This window comes from Neltuma alba, unplaced genomic scaffold (assembly GCF_004799145.2).
Source record: "Neltuma alba isolate B1F8T4 unplaced genomic scaffold, ASM479914v2 tig00006965_pilon, whole genome shotgun sequence".
In the NCBI taxonomy this organism is placed as follows: Eukaryota; Viridiplantae; Streptophyta; class Magnoliopsida; order Fabales; family Fabaceae; genus Neltuma; species Neltuma alba.
This window is the reverse complement of record NW_021634637.1, coordinates 28,873-52,614: the sequence shown is the minus strand read 5'-3', so window position 1 is coordinate 52,614 and position 23,742 is coordinate 28,873. Positions and strand designations below refer to the sequence as shown.

Below are 23,742 nucleotides of genomic sequence, written 5' to 3'. Positions count from 1 at the left end.
AAACCGGTTTATTATAGGTTCACACCAGTTTTTACCGGTTTGACCAGTTTTCTAGTGGTTCAACTCTCTCCCGGTTTAATATCTAAACCGAACATGTCCACTGATCGGTTCACCAGTTGAACTAGCCAGTCCGAACCGGTTTTTTGTTCACCGAGAATTTGTATAATTGATACAAAACAAAAAATATAGTTAAAGCATTTTACTCTAATTAATGTATCTTTGACGACTTGGAATTTAGCATAGAGTTCCATTTTTGATGAATCTGAGCATTTTCCTTGGACGCGTTGCTTGTGAGCATTTTGCTTTCCTAGAATACAAATTTAACTAGGATGTTTCTTTTTTCTTTTTTGGGTAAATAGCTAATTAAGATGTTGATCACCTCTTGTGATGCTTGTGATTAAGGTTTGAGGGAATTGTGATTTTTTAAAATTCTAACCATATCGGTAATGTTCTTAATTTTTTACAAGTCCTTGATCGCGTGGTGTATTTTCCGGGTTTCTAATTCACCAGTTTCCCTAGCGGACTAGCAGTTCATAACATGAAACCCTACCAAATTGAAACCATTAAAGCTCTTTGTAGAACATAAAGTAACTTCTGTATTTCAAGCAAATGAAACGCAATGCATTTGTCTACTTTTTCAACAAATAAAAATGTTAACTTTCGACGAAAGTAAATATATATATATAAAGGAATTTTGTCACCATGCTTTGTATGATATACAATGGAACGTAACATTTGCTTTCTGTATGATTGGTTGGATGAAGATGAAATAAAAATGAATGGAGAACGACCAAAATGCATTTTCAATCTTAGAAAGACACAAAAATCCCTATGAAATAGGGAAACCCCGGATCAGTATCCTAAAATGCTGAAATGAAAGAGAAGTCCTCAGGTACTGATTTAGGGTTACTTAATTGGGGGAACTTACCTACATGCCTTCCACTGTTTGTCTTCCTACTATCCCCTTTCATTGTTAGAAATGTGGTCGTCATTCTCTTCTTCAGTTAGCTTTGGTCAGATAAACTTCCACTCGGTTCTGGTGGCTCCTCTGGACTTGCGTTGCATGGAACTCGCTGAGCTTGTGGAGTAGGTTATGCTATTGCAGATTCTTAAGGATACTGTTGGCAGCCACTATATCACCATCTCCACTACCAGAAATAAAGAGAATGAACAGAGATGAGGCCACGGATTTGATAGGCCTTAAAAGGAGAACCAGCATTCAGACTCCGGGGTTTGTTTGGGGTGCTGCGTTTTGATTTCAGCTTGAAGTGAACAATATTAGCAGATGCTGAAATTTCTGTAACTGGCTTGCCTTACTCTTGTCATTTCTTAACTTAAACCATCAACGGCGTGACTTCAAGCTATACAATGTACGAAAAATTTATCAAGTTAATCAGGAAACATGGCATAATAGAACTGAAATACTCAGTTCTTGAGATTCATAGTATATCAATACCCTGGAATAGAAAGACCTAATTTAAGAATACAACTTAGGCGATCAACAATTTGACAGGCTAATGTAAGGTATTATTTAGAGCAAAAGCTAAACATGCTCATCTCAGCACATCACCAATCATAGAGAAGCAAAGACCTCATATCATAAGCATGCACCTTGACTTATCAACAATTTTATAGCCAGACTGAAGGCATTATCATACTAACAAAATCTGAGGACAGCATCTCGATATCCATATCTCTGCTAAACATTTTCGACCATTCTTCCATTTTCCTTCAGATTCTCTGGCAGTCGAAATTATGAAACATAAAAGGGAAAACAATCCCTTCAAAATCAAATAAAAGATGTGAGTACGAAGCACTTTTACCTTGTAGCTTGTGTACTGCAGCGTTGTCTTTGATGCATCAACTTTGGTTGAGAGGATGGTAGTAGCACATATGTAAGGAATCAGTGTGCTCCATAAGAATGGAATAATGAACCATCTTGATGACATTACCAATAATCACCACATGAACATGAACCGTTTTTAAAATGATGGAATCTATTGATATCTCTGATAATAATTTCCCTTGAAACAATTTTACATAAAAACTTGAAAAAGGTGTGGCAGTCCATGCAGACTCGTAGATTCTTCTTAACCCTTATTGGGGATCCTGGAGGTGTAGCAATTAATCCAAAGACTACAGCCAGTTTCTCACTATGGTGAAATAAGAGTTGCTCCTTTTCACTTTGGTTCACATTATGTAGATCAATCTCTACGATGGGACTATAACCGGCTTTGCTTAGAAGGCCACATAGCTCATCCAGTTTAGCATATATTTCAGCACTTCTATAATGGCTTCTATCCCCAACAATAAAGGTGTACACTTTGTCCTTGACCTCGATCCAACTCATGCCAGGCTCCTTCTTAACCTTGCTGTCCTTCATAAGCTTTCTAACCTTTGCAACATTTTCCCACATCCCTGCTGATGCATAGATATTTGCAAGAAGAACATGGGTACCAGATTTCTCAGGCTCAATAGCCAAAAGCATTTCAGCAGCTTGTTGACCAAGTTCTACATTTTTATGAATTCTTGCAGCTCCAAGAAGTGCCCCCCAAACTGATCCATCTGCTTCAAATGGCATGGATTTTACAAGCTCAATTGCTTCATTTAATTTTCCTGCTCGACCAAGGAGATCAATCATGCAAGCATAATGCTCTTGCATTGGTTTAAAACCAAACATCTCCTCCATTTTCTCGAAGTATTGCTTTCCCTCATTTACCAAACCAGCATGATTACATGCACAAAGAACACTAACTAATGTTATTTGATTGGGACTCACACCTTCTTCAAGCATTTGACTAAACAATTGAAGAGCCTCCTTCCCATGACCATGTTGTGCCAACCCTCCAATCATAGCAGACCATGAGACTATTCCTCTTTGAGGTATCTCAGAAAAAACACGATTAGCATCCTCTATACTTCCACATTTTGCATACATATTAACTACAGAATTGCTTGCAAAAATATCAGACATAAATCCAAACTTGAGAGCATGAACATGTAATTGTTTCCCTTGCTCATATGCTGACAAATTTGCACAGGCATTCAAAAGAGAACTGCAGACAAATGAATCTGGCTTGATATCTGCATCTTGCATTCGCGAATAGAGTTTTAGTGCCTCTTCTCCATCCCCATCCTGAGAGTACGCTGTTATCATGGATGTGTAAGCCACCAGATCTTCACACGTGCATTCTTCAAATATTTTTGAAGCTTCATCAATATGATTACATTTTCCGTATGCGTCAAGAAGACTATTTATGACATAAAAATCTGAATGAAGTCCAGATTTGATGGAAAGTGTATGAATTTGCCTGCAAACATCAAGTACCTGTATACTAGCCACAGATTTAAGAACTGTTGACAAAGTAGTTTGGTTATAAACTACATCCTCCTTGTACATTTCAGCAAAAATGGACACTGCTTCTAAGTCTTCTCCACATTGTGAGTAACCAGAGATCAAAGCATTCCATGCAACCAACTCCTTTTTTACCATTAAGTCATAAGCTCTCCTTGCATCATCCATCATTTCACATTTAGAATACATGTCTACTAGTCCTGCGGCCACAAACGAATCTGAATCAATATCTGTCTTTATCAAACCAGAGTGCAACTGTCTACCCAAGTCCTTGAACCCCATTGCGGCACATGCCTTTAGAGCACTTGATACGGTGAACATATTGGGACAAGTTCCCGCCCTTTTCATCTCACCAAACAATGCTAAAGCCCAATCATGACACTCATGAAGAACACAACCAGCAATAATTGCATTCCAAGAAATAATATCAGGATGTGCAATTTCTCTAAAAACTGCAATTGCATCTTCAATGTCCCCTCCTTTTGAGTACATGTCAACTAGAGCATTTGCAGAAAATAGATCCAGATTGTAACCCAACTTTAGCAAATACGCATGAACTGTCCTTCCATGATTGCCATCTTGCAATCCTGCACAAGCATTTAATATGATTGAAAGGCTAAACTCATTAGGCCTTATTCCACTCTGAACCATTTCTCTAAACAAATCCACAGCTTCTATACCCAAATCACTTTGCACATAGCAAGAGAGCAATGCATTCCATGAAACAACATTTAGTTCTATAATTGAGCCAAATAGTCTCCTAGAATCACCAAGCTGTCCACATCTTGCATACATAACAACCAAAGTATTTGTAACAAACACATCAGACTCAAACCCTGTGACTATTGTCATACCATGAACCAATTTCCCCAAATTCAAATCTTTCTTGATTGAGCACGCCTTAAGAACACTTGAAAAGGTAAACTCATTGCATTTAATATCCAACATTCGCATCTCAGAAAATGCTAACAAGGCTTCCACCCCGAGCCCATTTTGTGCATATCCAGAGATCAAGGCAGACCAAGAAACCAAATCTGGTTCTGAATTTTCTTCAACCAGCTTCCGGGCATACCCAAATTGTTGAGACTTGGAGTACAAGGTTATCAAATAATTTTTAAGACTTGGATTTTGAGATGAACCAAACTTAATCATGTGGGCATGAACAACCATGCCTGAGGTTACAGATTTGGAAGCAATACATTGTGACAAAAGATTTGAGTAAGATACGAAGCTTTGAGTAGAAATTTCTCCAGCCAACTTCTGGGCATACCCAAATTGTCGCCACTGGGAGTACCATGTTTTCAAATGATTTCTGAGACTTGGAATGTGAGGTGATCCAAACTTAACCATGTGGGCACGAGCTTCCATGCCTAAGGTTACAATCTCGGAAGCAACGCATTTGACAGGAACTTTGAGTAGGAAGTAAAGACCCTCGTCTCAAAGCAGGGAAAGCTTAACATAGCAGCATTAGTTTGCATAAATTTAGGGGAGTAGAAAAATTTAGATGGTGGTTTAAGCAGTGGTTGAAGAATAGGGTCTTGGAAGTGGGAAAAAAGTTACAAAGCCAGAACTTCATAGTACACTTGACAACCGGACATGAGAAGAATTGAATTACCTCATGCCCACTGGATTTGTTAGGCAAGGCATCCTATAATAGATCAAGCTATTTAAGTGACAAAACATAAAATATCTCCAACTTCCCCACGTACCCAGTACATAATAGAAGAATTAGTGCTCTCAGATCACAACTGCGTATCTTCAGACATTCAATCAGAGGCAACTTCTGCATACAAAATAGCCGAGGCCAACAATAATGGGAAGCAAAAGATAGGGTTAGACTTCAAACTTGATAGCCATAGCCAAGAATCCAGAAAGGAAATAGCAGAGTAAATGACAACAAAATATCAGACGATGACTCCATGAATTTCTGAAGAATGTCAATGCACATTCAAATAACAGCTAAAACAAGTACGAGAAGAAATGGGGTTTCCAGTTCCAAGTGGGAAAAGCTTCCAATAAGAAACGCAAAACATGGTTCGCCCCAAAATTGCTCATGCCAGAGATGCCCATCATAAAGCATTGCTCAGCAAAGCAAGGTGCCTGCGAAAGTGTGATACAATATGATACACAATTGGACTGTTTTAACAGCAATATGATACTGAAGAAAAAGTGGTGCTTGCCAAGGAGGGGGAATACTTTAACAGTACTATGATACAGAATCCTTTTTCAATTCACAGGATCCAGTCTAAAATAGAAATATCACATACAACCATTTCAACAGCAATACAATCTAGACAATATAAACATATATAGCAATAGGCTTTTCGACTGAAGAAAGAGGGAACGAAGGGTTAAAAAGAAGGCTGAAGCTATAGAGAAGAATGAGAGTGAAGAGTCACATAGATAAACGAAAAAGAACCTGATCATGGCGAGGCTGTGCAGCACCGCCTCACCGACGGCGAACGACGGTGGACAATCTGAGACTAGGGATTTGCAAAATTCAGGACTTTACTCAACGGCTAAGATGATAACTAAATGGACGGTGCAGATGAGACAGTGCGTTCTAGGTGACGTGGCAATGCAAGAATTTCTCATCAGCCCAAGCAAATATTCCCTCCCATCTTTTTTTTTTTTAAATAATATCTCAAAGCTTAGCACAAATAAATTAAAAATTATAATATTTCAATTTAGGTACTTAAAAAGTCAAAACTTTAGGAGAGAAAGTGACGTCTAATATGATATTTTGCAAATATAATTAAATAACTGAAATTTCCTTGCATAAGTTTTTTTAAAAAAAAAAATAAATTAATCATTGTGAGTATATTTCTTGTTATTGGTTATTCAACACTTGTTATTATTAGTCATTATTTGTATATTTCTTGTCATTTGTTATTCAATACTTGTTATTGTCAATTCACCACTTGTTAATAAACTTTTTGGTACAAGAGTATTTTTGTCATTTGACTATATTTACAAAATGTCATATCAGACAACATTTTCTTTTTTAGGTTTTTGATCTTTTAAATGTTTGAATTGAAATATTATAATTTTTACCTTCTTTTAATGTCATTTTTTCTTCTGTTTATAGTGTTTGAACAATGAATACTCTCTTCACTCTATAATAGAAATTGCATATAGAAGAATGACTTGGTTGAAAATATAAGTAAGTAAAAGATTAATTAATACTATTTTTTGTTAATATTATCCCATAACCAAAGTTTAAAGGTAACTCCTTATATTTTTCTCTTTTCTTCGTAACCTCATTTAATATGGATAAAAAAAAAATCTCTTTTACTGCTTAAATGTGATTTTTTTCTCATTTACTAAAGTTTTTTTTTTCAAGTTCTATCATGCAACGAAAAAAGAGAAAATGCTTTAAAATCTCAAAATACCTAAAATTAAGATATTCTAAAGTTACAAAAGAGTAAATGTGCATCTAACATCTTGATCTTATTTCTGGGTGCATCTAACAAACAAAAGAAAATGATTTAAAAAATCTCAAAATATCTAAAACTAAGATATTCTAAAGTTACAAAAAAAATAAATGTACATCCAGAACCCTGATCCTATTTTCTGAGTGTATCCAACGTCTTGATCTTTTATATGGTGCATCCAACACTCTCATCTTATTTTCATTGTGCACCCCAATTTTTTTTTTGTTACATCTGGCATTCAATTTTTAGGATGCTGGTTGTATTAAAAATAAAATTAGAATACTAGATATAACAAAAATCAAAATGACAGCCGCGATATACAAATCAGGATGCTGCGCCTTTATCCGTCGCTAGTTTTTCCAAATAAACAATTTTTAACCCAAATGAGGGGGCAGGTCAGAAGACCAGACAAAAGCGCTTTACGATATGGCAATCTAAAGTTCTCATCCTTCCACCCCCTATGTTCCTTAATTTTCAGATTAAGGTACGCCGAGCAGGGTGGAATTTGCCGTCAAATGTGCACAGTACTTTAAAATATTACATGATTTGTCCAGCATCATGAAGTCCTTTTTAGGTCCAACGTCTTAAAATATTTATGATGTAATTTTAGTTTTAGAGTATTAATTTTTTTTTCAGAAACAATTATACTTTAAAGTATTATTTCATGATCAATTTTAACTTTGTCATTAACTTTAGTCAACGGCTAAGATGATAACTAAATGGACGGTGCAGATGAGACAGTACGTTCTGGGTGACGTGGCAATGCAGGAATTTCTCATCGGCTCGAGCAAATATTCAGGAAAATTTTGATTAAGAACCGCAGTTGAGAATTTATTTCAAATAGTTTCCAAAACATTCTGACATGTCACTGTAAGACCAAAAGACCAAAGTGAAATTAAAATTATGAGTAAGATTACAATAATACCTCTCACTTTTATTTTTCAAAAAATAAATATTAATGGTCGTCGGAATTCCAGCCATCGAAAGTTGAAGGTTCAGCCACCGGCGCTCAGGTGGCCACCATCGAAGATGGGAGCTCCGGTGGCAGCTACTGTAGCTCCAGTGGTCGGAATTTTTTTTTTAAAAAAAATAAGGTGCCTAAGGGAAGGTTTAAACCCATAACCCTTAGCACACTAAAAGTGATATGACCACCAAGCTAACCAAACCATTTAGTTATATGATGCAAATAAAAATACATATAACAAAACAAACACAGGTATCCAAATGTAATGAATAAGTGAAATTTGACGATTTATAAGTGAAATTCAGTAATTTACAACAAAAATTTGATGATTTACAAATAACATAATGGAATTTACAACTTTAAATGCAAGTGTTTAAATACAAATGAGTAAGTGAAATTTGAATATTTACAACAAAAGTTCATAAATTTACAACCCAAATTTGGCGATTCACAAAAAATAAAAAAGAATTCACAATCCAAAATGTAAATGTTTGAGTATGATCGAACAAGTGAAATTTAGCGATTTACAACAATAATTAAGATATTTACAACCAAATTCAGCGATTCATAAGAAACATAAATACTTATATTTGAAGTTATGAATTCTCTTATTAGTTTTGTAATGCTTATGTTTCTTATGAATTACTGAATTTAGCTTGTAAATAGCTGAATTTCACTTGTTTATTTACACTCAAACACTTATATTTTCGGTTGTGAATTTTCTTGTATTTTTTGTGAATAGCTGAATTTGGATCTCAAATTCATGAACTTTTGTTGTAAATCTTCAAATTTCATTTGCTCATTTATACTTAAACACTTATATTTTGAATTGTAAATTCCATTATGTTATTTGTAAGTCGCCAAATTTTTGTTGTAAATTGTCAAATTTCACTTGTTCACTTACATTTCGACACCTGCGTTTGTTTTGTTATATATATTTTTGTTTGCATCATATAACTAAATGGTTTGGTTGGCTTAGTAGTCACATCACTTTTAGTGTGCCAATAGATCATGAGTTCAAACCTTCCCTTGGCCACCTCATTTAAAAAAAAAAATCCAGCCATCAGAGCTACCACCTCTGGCGGCAGCCACCTAAGCACTGGTGGTCGGAACTCCAACAATCATTAATATTTATTTTTTAAGAAAAATAAAAATGAAGGGTATTATTGTCATCTTACTTTTAATTTTAATTTTAGTTTGGTCTTTTGGTCTCGCGGTGACATTTCAGAATGTTTTGGGGCTGTTTGAAATAAATTCTCAACTGCGGTCCTTAATCGAAATTTTCTCCAAATATTCCCTCCCATCCTTTTTTTTGTTTAAATAATATCTCAGAATTTAATCAATTCATGTACTTAAAAAGTCAAAATTTTAGGAGAGGAAGTGATACCTAATCTGATATTTTGCAAATATAATTAAATAACTAAAATTTCCTTGCATAAGATTTTTTTTTAAAAAAAAAATCAAACTAGTCATTGTGAATATATTTTTTGTTATTGGTTGTTTAACACTTGTCATTATCGGTCATTGTCTGTGTATTTTTTGTCATTTGCTATTCAACACTTGTTATTGTCAATTCACATCTTGTTAATAAACTTTTTGATACAAGAGTATTTTTATCATTTGATTATATTTGCAAAATATCATATTAGACATCACTTTCTTTTTTGGGTTTTTGATCTTTTGAGTGCCTAAATTGAAATATTGCAATTTTTAACTTCTTTTAATGTCATTTTTCCTCCTGTTTATAGTGTTTGAACAATGAATACTCTCTTCACTCTGCAATAGAAATTGCTTATGGAAGAATGACTTGGTTGAAAATATAAGTAAGTAAAAGATTATACTCCTCCGGTCTTTAATATAGGACCCAATTATTGAGTTGGTTTTGGTCTTAAATATAAAACCCATTTATCGTATTTATCAATTTTCTCTAAATTACCTCTATGGATACTCCCTCAACTATAATCAAGTAGAAGAGAGAGAGGGGATATTAAGAAAGATGATTATGGTGTTTTAAGAAAAACGTGTCACATTTCTTATAATTAACTAACTTACCTAACTTTCTTAATATAATCAAATTAGTTAAATGGGTCTTATATTAATGATTGGAGGAATACTATTTTTTGTTAATTTTATCCCATAACTAAATTTAAAGGTAACTCCTTATATTTTTCTCTTTCCTTCATAACCTCATTTAATATGAATAAAAAAAAATCTCTTTTGCTGCTTAAATGTGATTTTTTTTTCTCATTTACTAAATTTTTTTTTAAAGTTCTATCATGCAACGAAAAAAAAAGAAAATGATTTAAAATCATTAAGATATTCTAAAGTTACAAAAGAGTAAATGTGTATCTAGCACCTTGATGTTACTTTTTGGGTGCATCTAACAAACAAAAGAAAATGATTTTAAAAAATTTCAAAATATCTAAAATTAAGATATTCTAAAGTTACAAAAAAGTAAATGTACATCCAGAACCTTGATCTTATTTTTTGAGTACATCTAATATCCTGATCTTTTATATGATGCATCCAATACTCTCATCTTAGAAAATGATTTTAAAAGCGGTTTTGTTACATCTGGCATCCAATTTTTAGGATGCTAGTTGTATTAAAAATAAAATTAGAATTCTAGACATAACAAAAATCAGATTGCCAACTGCGACAGACAAATCAGGATGCCGCGCCTTTATCAGTTACTAGTTTTTCCAAATAAACAATTTTTAACCCAAATGAGGGGGCAGGTCGGGAGACCAGACAAAACCGCTTTACACGTATTGCAATCTAAAGTTCTAATCCTTCCATCCCCTATGTTCTTTAATTTTCGGATTAAGGTATGCCGAACAGGGTGAAATATGCCGTCAAATATGTACGGTACTTTAAAATATTATATGATGTGTCCAGAAGATCTTAAAATATTTTATGATGTAATTTTACTTTTAGATTGTTAATTTTTTTTCAGAACCATTTACACTTAAAGTATTATTTCATGACCAATTTTAACTTGTCATCAACTTTTCAAAACTCTATTAATTGAACGTATATCAAATAACATAAAGTAGCATATTTTAGGGTATTGGACAGATCTGAAAAGATATATCTAATTATTAGATGAACTACAAAATACTTTATGGTATATGATGCACTTAAACAAATATTTTAGGGTGTTGAAAATACCACAAAATACTTTAAAGTACTTGACTCATTTAACAAAATACTTTAATATGGCGCATGCACCTTAATCCTTAATTTTTGGGCATAAGACGGCTAAAAGGAAAAGCCAAGTGGGGATTAGGTCCCATACAATCTTTGTCGCATGCCGTCTGAAGATGAGGCAGACAATCACGGAAAATAGAAGAGCAGAACAAGTCCACATTTGCTAAGGCTTTGTTTGGATTTCCGTTGAGACAAAAAAAAAAAAAAACAGTGTGAAATGTTAGTTGGTGGGTTATTTCAACATTCGTGTGTTTTTGGGGGGGGGGGGGGGGAATACAGTACGGTAAAAGCAAAAAAAAAAGAATTGCGCCTTTTCAAAACAAATGAGGATGAAAAGAAAGAAAAGGGTACTTAAGTGGGTTAATCTAAATAAGTCTCAATTTTTCAAACTAACTTTTGTAAAATTAATCCAAACATAAATTAAATTACACTATCTGATTTTTAATCCTAATTAAAATTTTTAAAAATCAACTGAAATAAAAATTATTTTTATCAATGTTAATCTAAACACACTGTAAGATGTTTTCAAGGTTCCAAGCGAGCTGCAGTCCTTACGAGCCCAATCCTTAGCTTCAAAAACATTGCAATGTCCCAACAACTGATTAAATCCAACAATTCAGTTTTCTTTATGATCTCTAATAACTTCTCCACATCCTACCTTATAGGGGTTGTGTATGGATTAGACTACACCGAATTTGTTATCAACCCGAAGTCTTATCTAGTAAAAACCTCGAGCTGAAAAATATAGCCCGAGGTCTGGTTCAATCCAGTACTAACCCGAGGTCGGGTTGGACTGGACTTGGTCCTCTGGACTACCTGAACCAATCCAGATAGTCCAGGACCTAAATTTATTTTTTTAAAAAAAATTTCTTCAATAGAAGGCAAGATTATAACTTACTATATAAAATTTTGCACATATTTTAATCCAAAGTTCATCAAATTTGATCATTCCCTTTCAATTTCCCAATAATGTCATGTTTTATTAATTACTCCTCATTAATATAGATCTTATATTGTAGAAAATATATACGCATGCTCATTACTTAGGAAGTTAATAGATAAATCTTGATAATTTAAATAGATAAAAAAACTTCTATAGAAAAATTAAATCAAATTAAAATTATATAAATAATAATTTAAAAAAACTAGGCTAGACTAGACTGGACCAACTGGTCTGGAGGGGCCAGTTCCTAGTCCAGTCCAGCCTGATGAGACTAGTTCAGTCCAGTCTGATCCAGTCTTGTTTCAGACTAATTTTTTCTGAACCAGATTGGACCAAGTTTGCTCGAGTTGGACCGGATCATACCAGACCACCAGGTTTTTGCACAGTCCTACTGCCTTACATCCTGCCTTGTTAGGCGAAAATGAAACAATACCATCAATGTTAATTTTAAAAGCATTAGCGAGAGAGGTTTTACCATGCCACTCTAGCTCTTAATATAAGTTATTTATAATATATTTTCATACATAAAAAATGTATTAAATTGACAAAATTTTCTAATTTTGCCCTTATTAAAGTTTTAGTCCTCTCTATATACATTTATAAATCATTCTCATTACCTTTCCATTCTCTCTTTCTTTCAGATGAGAATTAAATAAGTATACCATTAAAATATAAGCATTAAATATACTGCAAGCAACTTATATTTAGAACTAAAATTTTTTCTTATAAATGACCTTTTTTTAACAAACCTATAAATGACTTTTATTTGGAGCTAGAGTGATATACATTTCCCTAAGTAAGCTCTTTAGATTGGCTTATTAACAACATGAATTTTTTTAACTATATTTATTAACTAATAATAATAATAATATAATCTGACTTACACCAATAATAATTCTATGTGTGTGTATTTATATATATTGTGTGTGTATTTATATGTTTATAATATATATATATATATATATATATATATAGATCATCTTATCATACTCAAACTAGCCCTTACAAAAATAGGCATAGTTCAACAAGCTTGGTTACAGGCTTGAGTTTCTTGGTTTGGTCAAACAGTACTGAGAATATAAGCCAACCTGATCTTTGGGGGCAATCTTACAAAACCTCAGGCTTAAAGGAACTAGCCTTATAAGGTTGAAATTTCATAAATGTCTTTTTTTGTTAGGCTTAACCTTTAAAATGGCATGCTCAAAATCAGTCCATCGGCTTTCGGCCTATTTAAAGAAAAATATATAATTTTTTATATTCTCTGCATGTTTCATTGAAAAAATAAAAAATAAAGCAATAAAATTAGTAATAAAAAGCATGAATATGAATAAAATTAAGTCACAAAAACAAAACATCGTCATATCCAAACATTCATCAATATTCAAGAACATCTAAACCATCCATGAACAAGACAATAACATCCAAAAATTTTATCAACGATATAAATGTGCAATAAACAAATATTATCATAAATTTTTTGAAACTTCGCTATCACTATCATTAAGTGCTCTTCTTTATGAGTATGCTCTTCTTTAAAGGCAAAAATGTCAAGCTTTTCTTCACAAAAAATTTTACTTTTAAATTTTACAATTTAGCTATTATTTTATTTTAATTTGAGATAAATTATCATTGAAACTCATAAATTTCTAATTCAAATTATAGAATCACAAGTTATATAAGTATAAATATATTCTCTTATCAAATATATATAGTTTTAAAATATCAACAAATATAATATAAATCAAATTATTATTAAATTCTAAATTAACCTATTTTTTTTAAATTTAATTGAACAAATCATTGTCCGAAACTAAATAAATCAAACCATTTTATAAAATTTAATTAAAAAAGAATAATAATAACTGAATATTTGAAATATTATTAATAATAATAATATAATAATAATATTAGCATTATATAAAAAAAACTAAAAAAGACAAAAAAAATTATTGAAGGCTATAAATTGGCTAGCTCTCGCCCCTATATGACTAACCTGTTTAAGCCCTCAGCTCCATAAGGCTAACCTTTTTAAATTATTTATCATTTAAAGAGAAAAATTATAAACTCGGCCCTCACACTTTTTAGGCCTAAACTGACATGCACAATTCAGCCCATTTTCCCAACCCATGGTCAAGCCATCTTTCTATAGAGGTAAGGCTGAGCTCAGACCCCAACCTAGACCATACCCTTTGATTGGCGTTTTTTTGACCTCTCACCAGAGGTCTAATATTTCATCTATCGCTTATTATAAAATCTGAATGACTGATGAATCACATGTGGTTGACAAAAATTATTAAAGTTAGTTAAAAATATAAATATGTATAGTATATTTTTATTTTCCAATTATGCTTATAGGTGGGTAAATAAGACAGTAATAATATGAAAAATGATGAAAGAGATAGTATGAAAAAAATTAAGAACATAATTAGTAAAAATGTATTTATTTAATGCTCAAATAATCTGATATTGACCGTGTAAAAAGGGATAGAGTGGTTCAAAATTTTGGATTTTATAAAAGAAATAGATGGGTAAAGTACTCTTACGATCCTTAATATAGAACCTAATTGTTGAGTTAATTTTGATTCTAAATATAAGACCCATTTCTCATATTTATCAGTTTTTCTAAATTGCCCCTATGAATACTCCCTCAACCATAATCAAGTAGAAGAAGGAGATGTGGTATGAAGAAAAATGATTATGGTGTTTTAGAAAAAACGTGTCACATTTTTTATAATTAACTAACTTACCTAACTTCCTTAATCTAATCAAATTAGTTAAATGAATCTTATATTAAAAACCGGAAGAGTAGTATTTATATAAGTTTGAGTAAAGTAGTATTTACATAAGTTTCTTATATTCATTAGATTCTCTAATCAACACATGTTCATGTATCATATTTTACTTATTTACATGTGATTGGAAAAGTGCAACTGGGCGGAGCATTTTCTCAGCATCAGTGCCAGCTCCCACAATTACATGCATGTACGGACGTGTCAGCCTCCAAATTTGATACTCGCACATCCTTATCTGTTACGTCGGCCATGAACAATTTTGTGAAGATCAGCGACGACAAAAGCCACTAGTTCCTCTCTCTCTCTCTCCCTGCCATTTCCCCATACCCTTCATCTCATCATCTTCCTCCATCACGCACCAGAACCCGATGTGATAACATATATATATATACACATATACATACAAATACATATATAACAAGAAGCCGCCCAATAATATATTCCCGATCCAAATCTTCTGTCGTTTACCTCCCCACTCTTTCCAATATGCGGCACGCCGTTTCCGTCACCCTCCCTCTATATATACCCCACATCCTCTCCCCTTCTTCCTTCACCAAGACGCAAAATTAACAAACACATTCTCAAAGCTTTCTTCGACATGGTGTTCATGATGCTAAACTCACCCGCCGTCACCCTGGCGACTTTCGTCACCGTCCTATTGGTCCTTGTTACGGCGTCGGATGGGAGGGTTATGATGGTGGGGGAGAAGACGGACATGGGAGACGTGAGGAGGAACAAGGAGGTGCAGGAGCTGGGGAGGTTTTCTGTGGACGAGTACAACGAGAGAGTCGGAGTAGTTGTAGTGTCACCAAAAGACGCCGTTTTTGCCGGAGGTGACTGCCAGAACGGAGTCCTAGGAGGACGGAAGAAGAAGGTGGAGTTCATGAAGGTGGTGGAGGCAAAGAAGCAGGTGGTGGTTGGGACGAAGTATTACCTGAAGATATGGGCTGTGGATGAGAAGGGACGTTACAGAGAGTTCGATTCGGTGGTGGAAGTGAAGCCATGGCTGACTCAGAATGCTAAGCAGTTACTTAGCTTTGCTCCTTCTCATACTAAAAGAGATCAGAAAGTTAAAGATGATGAAGATGATGATGTTCTTAGTGATGAATCTGCGTTGAATAAGAAGCTTGTCTCAAGTATGTAGGATGCCTCTCACGTTCTATATGTATATCGTCACGCAGCTTTGCTGCTTATTCTTCACTGTCTTTTTTCCTTTCATGCCAAAATTTGTATTGCGGGATTTGTAATTGAATGAGTTTTACATTTTCAATAAATTTCTTTTGCTACATTCATATGTTCTTTATATTTCTTTAAAAAAGAACTTGGATGATCTGATAAAGATTACATAATCCTTATCGAGATGTGGAAAGCAAAAGACAATAATCCACCCATCTATGAAATGAGAGCTGGGAATCAAATATATTCTTTTTATTTAATTTAATGAGTAATAGAGGTAGATATCAGAGTTTATATAAATATATATATATATATATATATATATGAGAATAGTTAGTTTGTAAATCCTTATAATTTCACTTGATTTTTTATAGGCTTCTGTGGTTGTTTTATTGAATTTTACAATTTTTCAAATTATAAACATTAGACTCTATGCTCATAATATGGTAATTAAAGTTGATACTAAACGACATGTAGGTTGTCACAAAATACAAAATTTTAAAAATTTTAAAAATAAAATGATAGAATGAATTTATTTGTTATCATCGTATAAATAAAAAAATTATAATTGTCTCCTTGCAACTATATACATAACTTGTATAATTTTGATTTTATTTAATTCATGTAGTAAAACTAATCTAGATATTTATTGAGTATAATTCGTGTCAGCAACTACTAACCTTGTTTCTTTACTAATTAATAGTATAATAATGTATAATTAATCCAAATTTTATTCACAACACAGCTAAATATAATTGGTGATTTCAGCTCAACGAGTCCTTTCTTTCGTAATAAACTGTTGACACCAGTTCTACATTTTGTCTCTTTGGACCGAGGAGAAAAGGAGCTCCGCGGGAAGAGGATTGCAATATAAGAGAAGTAAGAAGGTCAACCTCTTTCAAATATACAATATGGGTTCTAGCAATGCAATATTACAAATTCTTAAGAGCAAGCCTAAGCCCTTAAAGAAAATGTGTTGTCAACTTGTCATACTTCAACATTCCTCTTAGAAAAATCTGTTCTGGTCTTGACAGATAGGGCACTTTCAAATTTTGATCTTAACCCTCATAATCATTGCTCTAAGATGTCCTTCCTTCATTTTACTTTTGCCCCAGGCTTGCAAACGTGTTCTCTCATACTTTGCTTTTTACATCATCTATTATGCATTGGAGGTTCAAAAAGTCAGAAGATTTATGCCATAGAATGGAAGTATAAATATTAAAATTGATGGTGATTGTTCGATTATTCATACAATTACACCGAAATTTAAACAAATTTTCCCTTACAGAATCTAAAAAGTGAGCTTCATTATGCCATATATTGATATGTTGGTGATTCTTGCCCACAGATTATTGCATGTGATTAGTCATTTACCTCCACCTCTTCACCTGTTCCTTGAATTCCACAAGCAATGAAATTCCTCTCAGATCCAAAAACCTAAAAAGAAAAACAAAAAACAAAAATATTTTGGGCAACTTATGGATATTTGCATCCTTTGTATCCATTCAAAGCAATGTTCAACAATGAATATTAGCAACCAAAGTAATGGTCCCAGAAACAGCTCCTTGGTATCCAACCAAGGTAATGCCCAACGATGAATGTTTGCGAGGTAAAACCATTCTCATAAGCAAAAGAAAAATTTGCTAAGCTCTCATTTTCATTTGCTTCTCCAGCTATTTTGGGCCACTTGTGTACTAATTCATCATGGCTTCACCTTACAAACCTCTACCTTGAATCCACAATCCATAAGCTGAAGCAGCCAGGCTCGCTGCTGTTCGGAGAGGCGATCTTTGGGACCTTTAACTTCAACAAGCTTGGCCTCACCACTGTGTTCCCCATGGAAACGCCATAGCAGTAAATCTGGCATTCCACTGGACCAGCTCTGATAGTCTTGAGCAAATAGTCTGCAGAGAGAGGCCAAACAGGGTCCTCCGACACACGCAACAGCAGCACGAAGCTCATCTAAAGAATGGCAATCCCAATTGACTCCCCTACATCTCGTACCATAATGTGTTTCCCATGATTTTATGAGAAATTCCTCAGCCATGCCATCATGAATTTGCCGAAGATGAGATTCTATGATACTCTTTCTCGCTGTATAAAATCCATCCGTGACAAGATCCAAAGGTGCAATCTGTAAATTTGAGGAGCTTTCAATCAGATTACCAAGTACGATTTAGAATGAAATAGCCACTCTTACAATTGAAGAAATATCAAATAATTCTTAAGTTTCTTGAAGTCATAGGAAGCATACATACACAAGGGAGAAAGGAACTGATCTCCCAATCAATCCCAATAAGCCATGTTTTTCTTCCTCAATTCATAGAATTCAGGGGCGGTAAGTTTATTTAAAGAGAAAAGAGAGAGAAAGGAAAGAGAATGTGCATAAGTGGGCTAGATACTCTCCCGCGCGTATTTACCCTGAGTTTACCCCAAAATTAAGGGTATCCATTCTTCATTTATCAGGGAAACACTGTCACTAAATTACTAGCTCACATGGTTCATGAGATTTGAGTGTATGATGGTTCGAGGATTTTTTACAACGGGTCTAGGTAGTGAAGGGACGATGAATTTGCAGAAACTCGGGTCGAGAGACTCTGGCCTGTTAAAAGTCAGTGGTGTCTACTTTTCTTTGTTATTCTCACTTGTTACTATTGTAATTCAGCTAGTTTAACTTCCTGACTAATTCTTGGTTAATGCAGGAGTATACTACCTCTTATTCTCAATATAAGAGTTAGTTAGAGATTCAGTTTAGTCTTAAATATAAGACCCCAATATACTTTATCTTCAATATTTATTCATTTTGCTCCTAGGTAATCCTTGTAGTGATTACACATGTTAGAGAGTTTTTATCAAAAGTTAATTCCAATGCACATAATTAATAAAGGCATTTTAGAAGAGACAACATCCATTTATTACAAATAACTAATTTTCTTAATATCCAAAAATTAGTTATCCAGCTCTCACATTAAAAACCGAATGTGGTATAATACTATTCTTCCCGAAAGTTCCATCAAGTAACTGGGACCAAAGACCAATACAGTGTAAGATGAAGAAAAGATGGAAAGTTTAATTACTCCAATAAAATGTACCTGAAATCTATTGTAGAAGACATTTGGTACATCTGCAAATATGATGTGCCACATAAGAAGCCCAAAAATGGTCAGCCATATACCACTTTCTGTATGAACACCCTGCCATCCGCCTCCCATCCCAACGTAATAACGCAAAGCAAGCTGCTCCACTCCACACTGCTCCCCCTCTTCATTATAGAACCTGCTCTTAGCACCCAATTCAGAATTCAAAGGTCTCCCTTGAACATAAACCTGAATCATAGAAGCAGTCACAATAGAAAAGCCATGATATTACCATAATGATCAGCGATTTTGACAATTCTTTTCAATAAGCAAATCAGAATCCTGAACAGGCGAACCATGAAATCACTAAATTGACAGTCGTTACCTCCGTGATCTCCCTCTTTATGGACTTTGAAAAACTTGGAACTTTCCATCTCCTTGGTGGTCTTCCTAAGCGAAGAACCCGTCTTTGAAGTGCCATTCTTGAACCAGCACGTATCCATGGATCAAGCAACCCATTTTCAGCCACCTGAAGGCTCTCATCAATATAGCCTAGGTGCTCCAAGTCAACAGATAACCTCAGCGTCCAATATCCTCGTCTTACATCATGTGCGAAAAAACTCAGCAGCTGCTTCAATAAGCCAATTGCATCATTGTACCTGAGAATACAATTAGATAAATAACTGCAATCATATAACAGTGTCGGTAGAACAATAAGCTACATCATAAGCTACACCCATTTTTATGTTGATAAATCCAAACCAAGAGCATTACGATATTATTATGCTATGTGCTGTTGCAATGTTGTCTAAATGTAGTTAGTCGCAGATGCTAAACTGAGAGCCTATCCCGCATCCACTAACATGACTTCAAGAGATAGCCTTGCTTCAGACCAAAATTGCGTTAATTCATTATGTTATTAAGTGGCAGAGAAGAGGAAAAATTCTCTCCTCTCACAAGAGCAAATTCTCTACCCCGTGAGAGCACAAAACGCCCCTTGGTGAGTGAGTTCCATCGGTGTCCTCTCCCCAGCAGCGGTCAGGGAAGAGTGAGTCTAGTGTGTGCGCGTTGGTGTGTGTGTTTGAGAGTTGGAGATTTTGCAAGATCTGAAGATGAGGGCGAGTTCTGTAGTTTTGCTAGTTATGGATTTTATTATGAGGAAATAATATGAAATATATTTTCTTGTATTATTCTTGATCAATAAGAGGGAATATATACACAGAAGAGGAGCCTAGGTATTAATGGCTCATTATTAGGAGATACTATCCTATTGTATAATATCCTATCAAATTATATCTGATTTGATCCTATATTAATTACAATATATCTACATATCTTTACACTCCCCCTCAAGTTGGAGTATAGATGTCAATCATGCCCAACTTGTTACAAAGATAGTCAACCCGAACCCTATTTAAAGCTTCAGTAAGGAGATCACCCAACTGATCACTAGATCTCACGTGGCCTGTTGAGATGAAGTTTTTCTTGATCTTATCCTGAACAAAATGACAATCTCAATGTGTTTTGTGCATTCATGGAACACTGAATTAGAAGCTATGTGTAAGGCTGCTTTATTATAGCACCACAGTTTGACTGGTAATGAGGTTTTAAGACCAACCTCTTTTAGTAACTGATGTATCTAGACTATCTTGCACACAAACTGTGTCATAGCTCTATATTTTTCCTTCGTACTTGATCTTGACACCACATTCTACTTCTTGCTCCTCCAGGACACTAAATTTCCTCCCACAAAGACGCAATATCCTGTAGTGGATCTTCTCGTGGCCTTTGAACTATCATAATCAGCGTCACAAAAGCACTCAATATCTGTATGGCCATGATTTCTATATAGTATTCCACGTTCTGGAGACCCCTTCAAGTAATGAAGCACATGCTCTAAAACTTCCCACTGTCTGATAATAGTCGAGACCATAAACTGGCTAAGTACACTGACTGGGTAGGTGATATCAAGAGGGGTTACGGTAAGATAATTTAATTTGCCAATCAATCTTCGATACCTCTCCGGATTTTCAAACGGCTTGCTCTTAGTAGCATCAATGAGATTCTCAAATGGTATGCTTCCATTAGCATCAAGCAGTGGATTATAAATCATAGGAAAACTGTTTGGCGTAGCCTCTAACTTTCCAGTTTCCTTCAACAGATCAAGAACATACTTCCTCTAAGTCGATAAGATTCCTTTCTTACTTCTCAAGACCTCAATTCCAAGAAAGTACTTTAATGGGCCCAAATCTTTTGTTTGAAAGTGAGAATTAAGAAAGAACTTGAGTGAGGATATTCCCAAGGTATTACTCCCTATGATCACAATGTCATCTACATACACAACCAATAGAATCATGCCAGTGTCTGTTCTCTGATGGAACACAGAGTGATCACACTTACTTTGACACATGCCAAACTTCTGCACAACCGTACTGAACCTGTCAAACCATGCACGGGGACTCTGCTTCAGGCCACATAAGGATCTCTTGAGGCGATATACTGTCCCACGCTCCTCCTAAGCAACAAAGCCTGGTGGTTGCTCCATATAGACTTCTTCAAAGAGATCACCATGTAAAAAGACATTTTTGATATCGAATTGATGGAGGTCCCAGCCATAGGTCGCCGCGATAGAGATAAAAAGGCGAACGGAGGAAAGTTTTGCAACAAGGGAGAAAGTTTCAAAGTAATCAACACCATAGGTCTGAACATAACCTTTAGCAACCAAGCGAGCTTTAAGACGGTCAAGGGTACTATCAACTTGAGTTTTAGGAGTTAAGACCTACTTACACCCAATAGCCTTCTTTCCTGCCGATAGATCCACTAAAGTCCAAGTGCCAACTTGGTCAAGGGCCGCCATCTCCTCTTCCGTAGCAGCACGCCAACCCGAGTGAGCTAAAGCTTCATGAAGGGTCTTAAATACAAAAATAGGATCTAAAGAAGAGACAAAGGAGCAAGAGGCAAGGGAAAAGTGGTTATAAGAAACAAATGAGGAAATAGGATGGGCGCAAATGCGTTTACCTTTGCGAAAAGCAATGGGCAAGTCAAGTGAAGAGTCTGGAGGTAGAACAAGAGGTGTCTCAGAGTTGGAGATAGGTGTAGGCTCAGGATGAGTGATGCTCAACGCAGGATCTGATGACGAAGCAGATAATGGAGGACCGAAATCTGGGATGGTGACAGCGGTTTTCTTGGAACGTCTTGTGTAGACAAGAGGCAAGCGTGGCAGCACACGTGCCTGAGCAGGAGCTGGAACCGGAGGTGATGAAGTAGGTGACGAGAGAATAGTGTACACCAGAAGGTCATCCTCTTCCGCGGATGGAGGAGGAACAGATGAAATAGACGGAGAAAAGTATGAAACCGATTCTTGAAAGGTGACATCTGCAGAAACTAGATAACAATTAAGAGTAGGAGAGAAACACCGATAGCCCTTTTGAACCCGAGAGTATCCAAGAAAGACACACTTAAGAGACTTGGGATCTAACTTGGAGACAGATGATCGTACATCCTAGACAAAGCAAATGCACCCGAAGATCCTGGGATCAATAGGAAACAAAGGTCTTGAAGGGAAAAGAGTAATATAGGGAATGTTACCATCAAGAACTGAAGAGGGCATACGATTAATGAGGAAGCAAGCAATGGAGACAGCATCAACCCAGAAAGTTGTGGGAACCTTCATTTGGAACAAAAGTGCTCGTGTCACCTCTAGTAGGTGACGATTTTTTCGATCTGCAACACCATTTTGAGCTGGTGTATCAACACACGAAGATTGATGGAGGATACCATTTTGAAGCATATAGGATTGGAATGAAGTCAAGAAATATTATTTAACATTATCACTTCGTAAGATGCGAATAGACGTGTGAAATTGATTTTTGATTTCAACAAAAAAGGCACAAAAATGAGTGAATAATTCAGAATGATTTTTCATTAAATATAACCAAGTTGTACGAGAATAATCATCGACAAACGTAACAAAGTATCTAAAACTAGCGATTGACTCAATAGGACACAAACCCCAAACATTAGAGTGAACAAGCTCAAAAGGGGATGAAGCCCATTTATTAACTCAAGACACTAAGGGAAGACAGTTATGTTTGGCAAATTGACGGGACTCACAATCTAAAGATGACAAATGTTGAAACTGAGAATAAATCCTTTTTAAGGAAAACAAAGATAAATGACCCAAACGACAATGTGCTTCAAAAAGAGTGACACCATCGACACAAGCCACTACACAAGACCCCTGCTCGTCCAGGAAATAATGTCCACCAGATTCATAGCCCCTACCAATAATCTTCTTCATCAAAAGATCCTATATCAAGCAATTATCAGGAAAGAGTGAGACCCAACAATTTAATTGGCGAGTGAATTTACAAGGGGAAAGTAGGTTAAATACAAGGTCAGGGACATCGAGCACAGATGACAAATTAATAGAGGGGGTAGGTTTACCAGTGCCAGATCTGAGTACTCGAGAATGGGAGCTATTAGTAATAGTGATAGTGGAGGGATTAGCGTAAGAATTATAAGCAGAGAAGAGATGGCAGTTACCTGTCATGTGGTCAGTAGCACCAGAATCTATGATCCATTTGGAGGAAGAAGAGACAAGAGCAGTAGCCTGATTACCTGTAGCAGCAGGAGCGCTCATAGATAGAGTGAGAGATTTTAATTGAGCATATTCAGCAGCAGAGATTGTGACTTGTCATCAACCAGTGTTGTCACATGGGCAAAGTTATTATGTTGTTTGTTTTGCAACTTAGGACAAGGACGTTTCATATGGCCCGGTTCCTTACAATA

At 35.1% G+C, this 23,742-nt stretch overlaps 3 protein-coding genes and 1 long non-coding RNA gene across 4 annotated transcripts in view; 1 reads left to right on the top strand and 3 right to left on the bottom strand.

Annotated features, from left to right (window-relative positions):
- Positions 1–599: 599 nt before the first annotated feature.
- Positions 600–1,856, bottom strand: LOC114751527 (uncharacterized). Its single transcript, XR_003740759.1, has 2 exons — positions 1,824–1,856; positions 600–1,361 (listed from the first exon to the last, which is right to left on the bottom strand). It is a non-coding gene; the product is annotated as an uncharacterized LOC114751527 (long non-coding RNA).
- Positions 1,856–5,809, bottom strand: LOC114751526 (pentatricopeptide repeat-containing protein At5g04780, mitochondrial-like). The gene is made up of 2 exons (XM_028940188.1): positions 5,775–5,809; positions 1,856–5,455 (listed from the first exon to the last, which is right to left on the bottom strand). Exon 2 carries the CDS (start codon positions 4,721–4,723, stop codon positions 1,949–1,951), a length of 2,775 nt encoding a protein of 924 aa, XP_028796021.1. The 5' UTR covers positions 4,724–5,455; positions 5,775–5,809; the 3' UTR covers positions 1,856–1,948.
- A 9,487-nt stretch (positions 5,810–15,296) lies between these two features.
- Positions 15,297–15,842, top strand: LOC114751525 (cysteine proteinase inhibitor 2-like). The gene has a single exon (XM_028940187.1). It carries the CDS (start codon positions 15,297–15,299, stop codon positions 15,840–15,842), a length of 546 nt encoding a protein of 181 aa, XP_028796020.1.
- Positions 15,843–17,483: 1,641 nt separating this feature from the next.
- Positions 17,484–23,742, bottom strand: part of LOC114751524 (fanconi-associated nuclease 1 homolog) — a 25,511-nt gene continuing 19,252 nt past the window's right edge. Inside the window, exons 15-17 of the mRNA XM_028940185.1 lie at positions 19,337–19,610; positions 18,967–19,200; positions 17,484–18,008 (exon numbers count right to left, since the gene is read on the bottom strand). Coding sequence (XP_028796018.1) covers positions 17,577–18,008; positions 18,967–19,200; positions 19,337–19,610 — 940 coding nt within the window. The 3' untranslated portion in view covers positions 17,484–17,576. The remainder of the gene's footprint in view (positions 18,009–18,966; positions 19,201–19,336; positions 19,611–23,742) is intronic.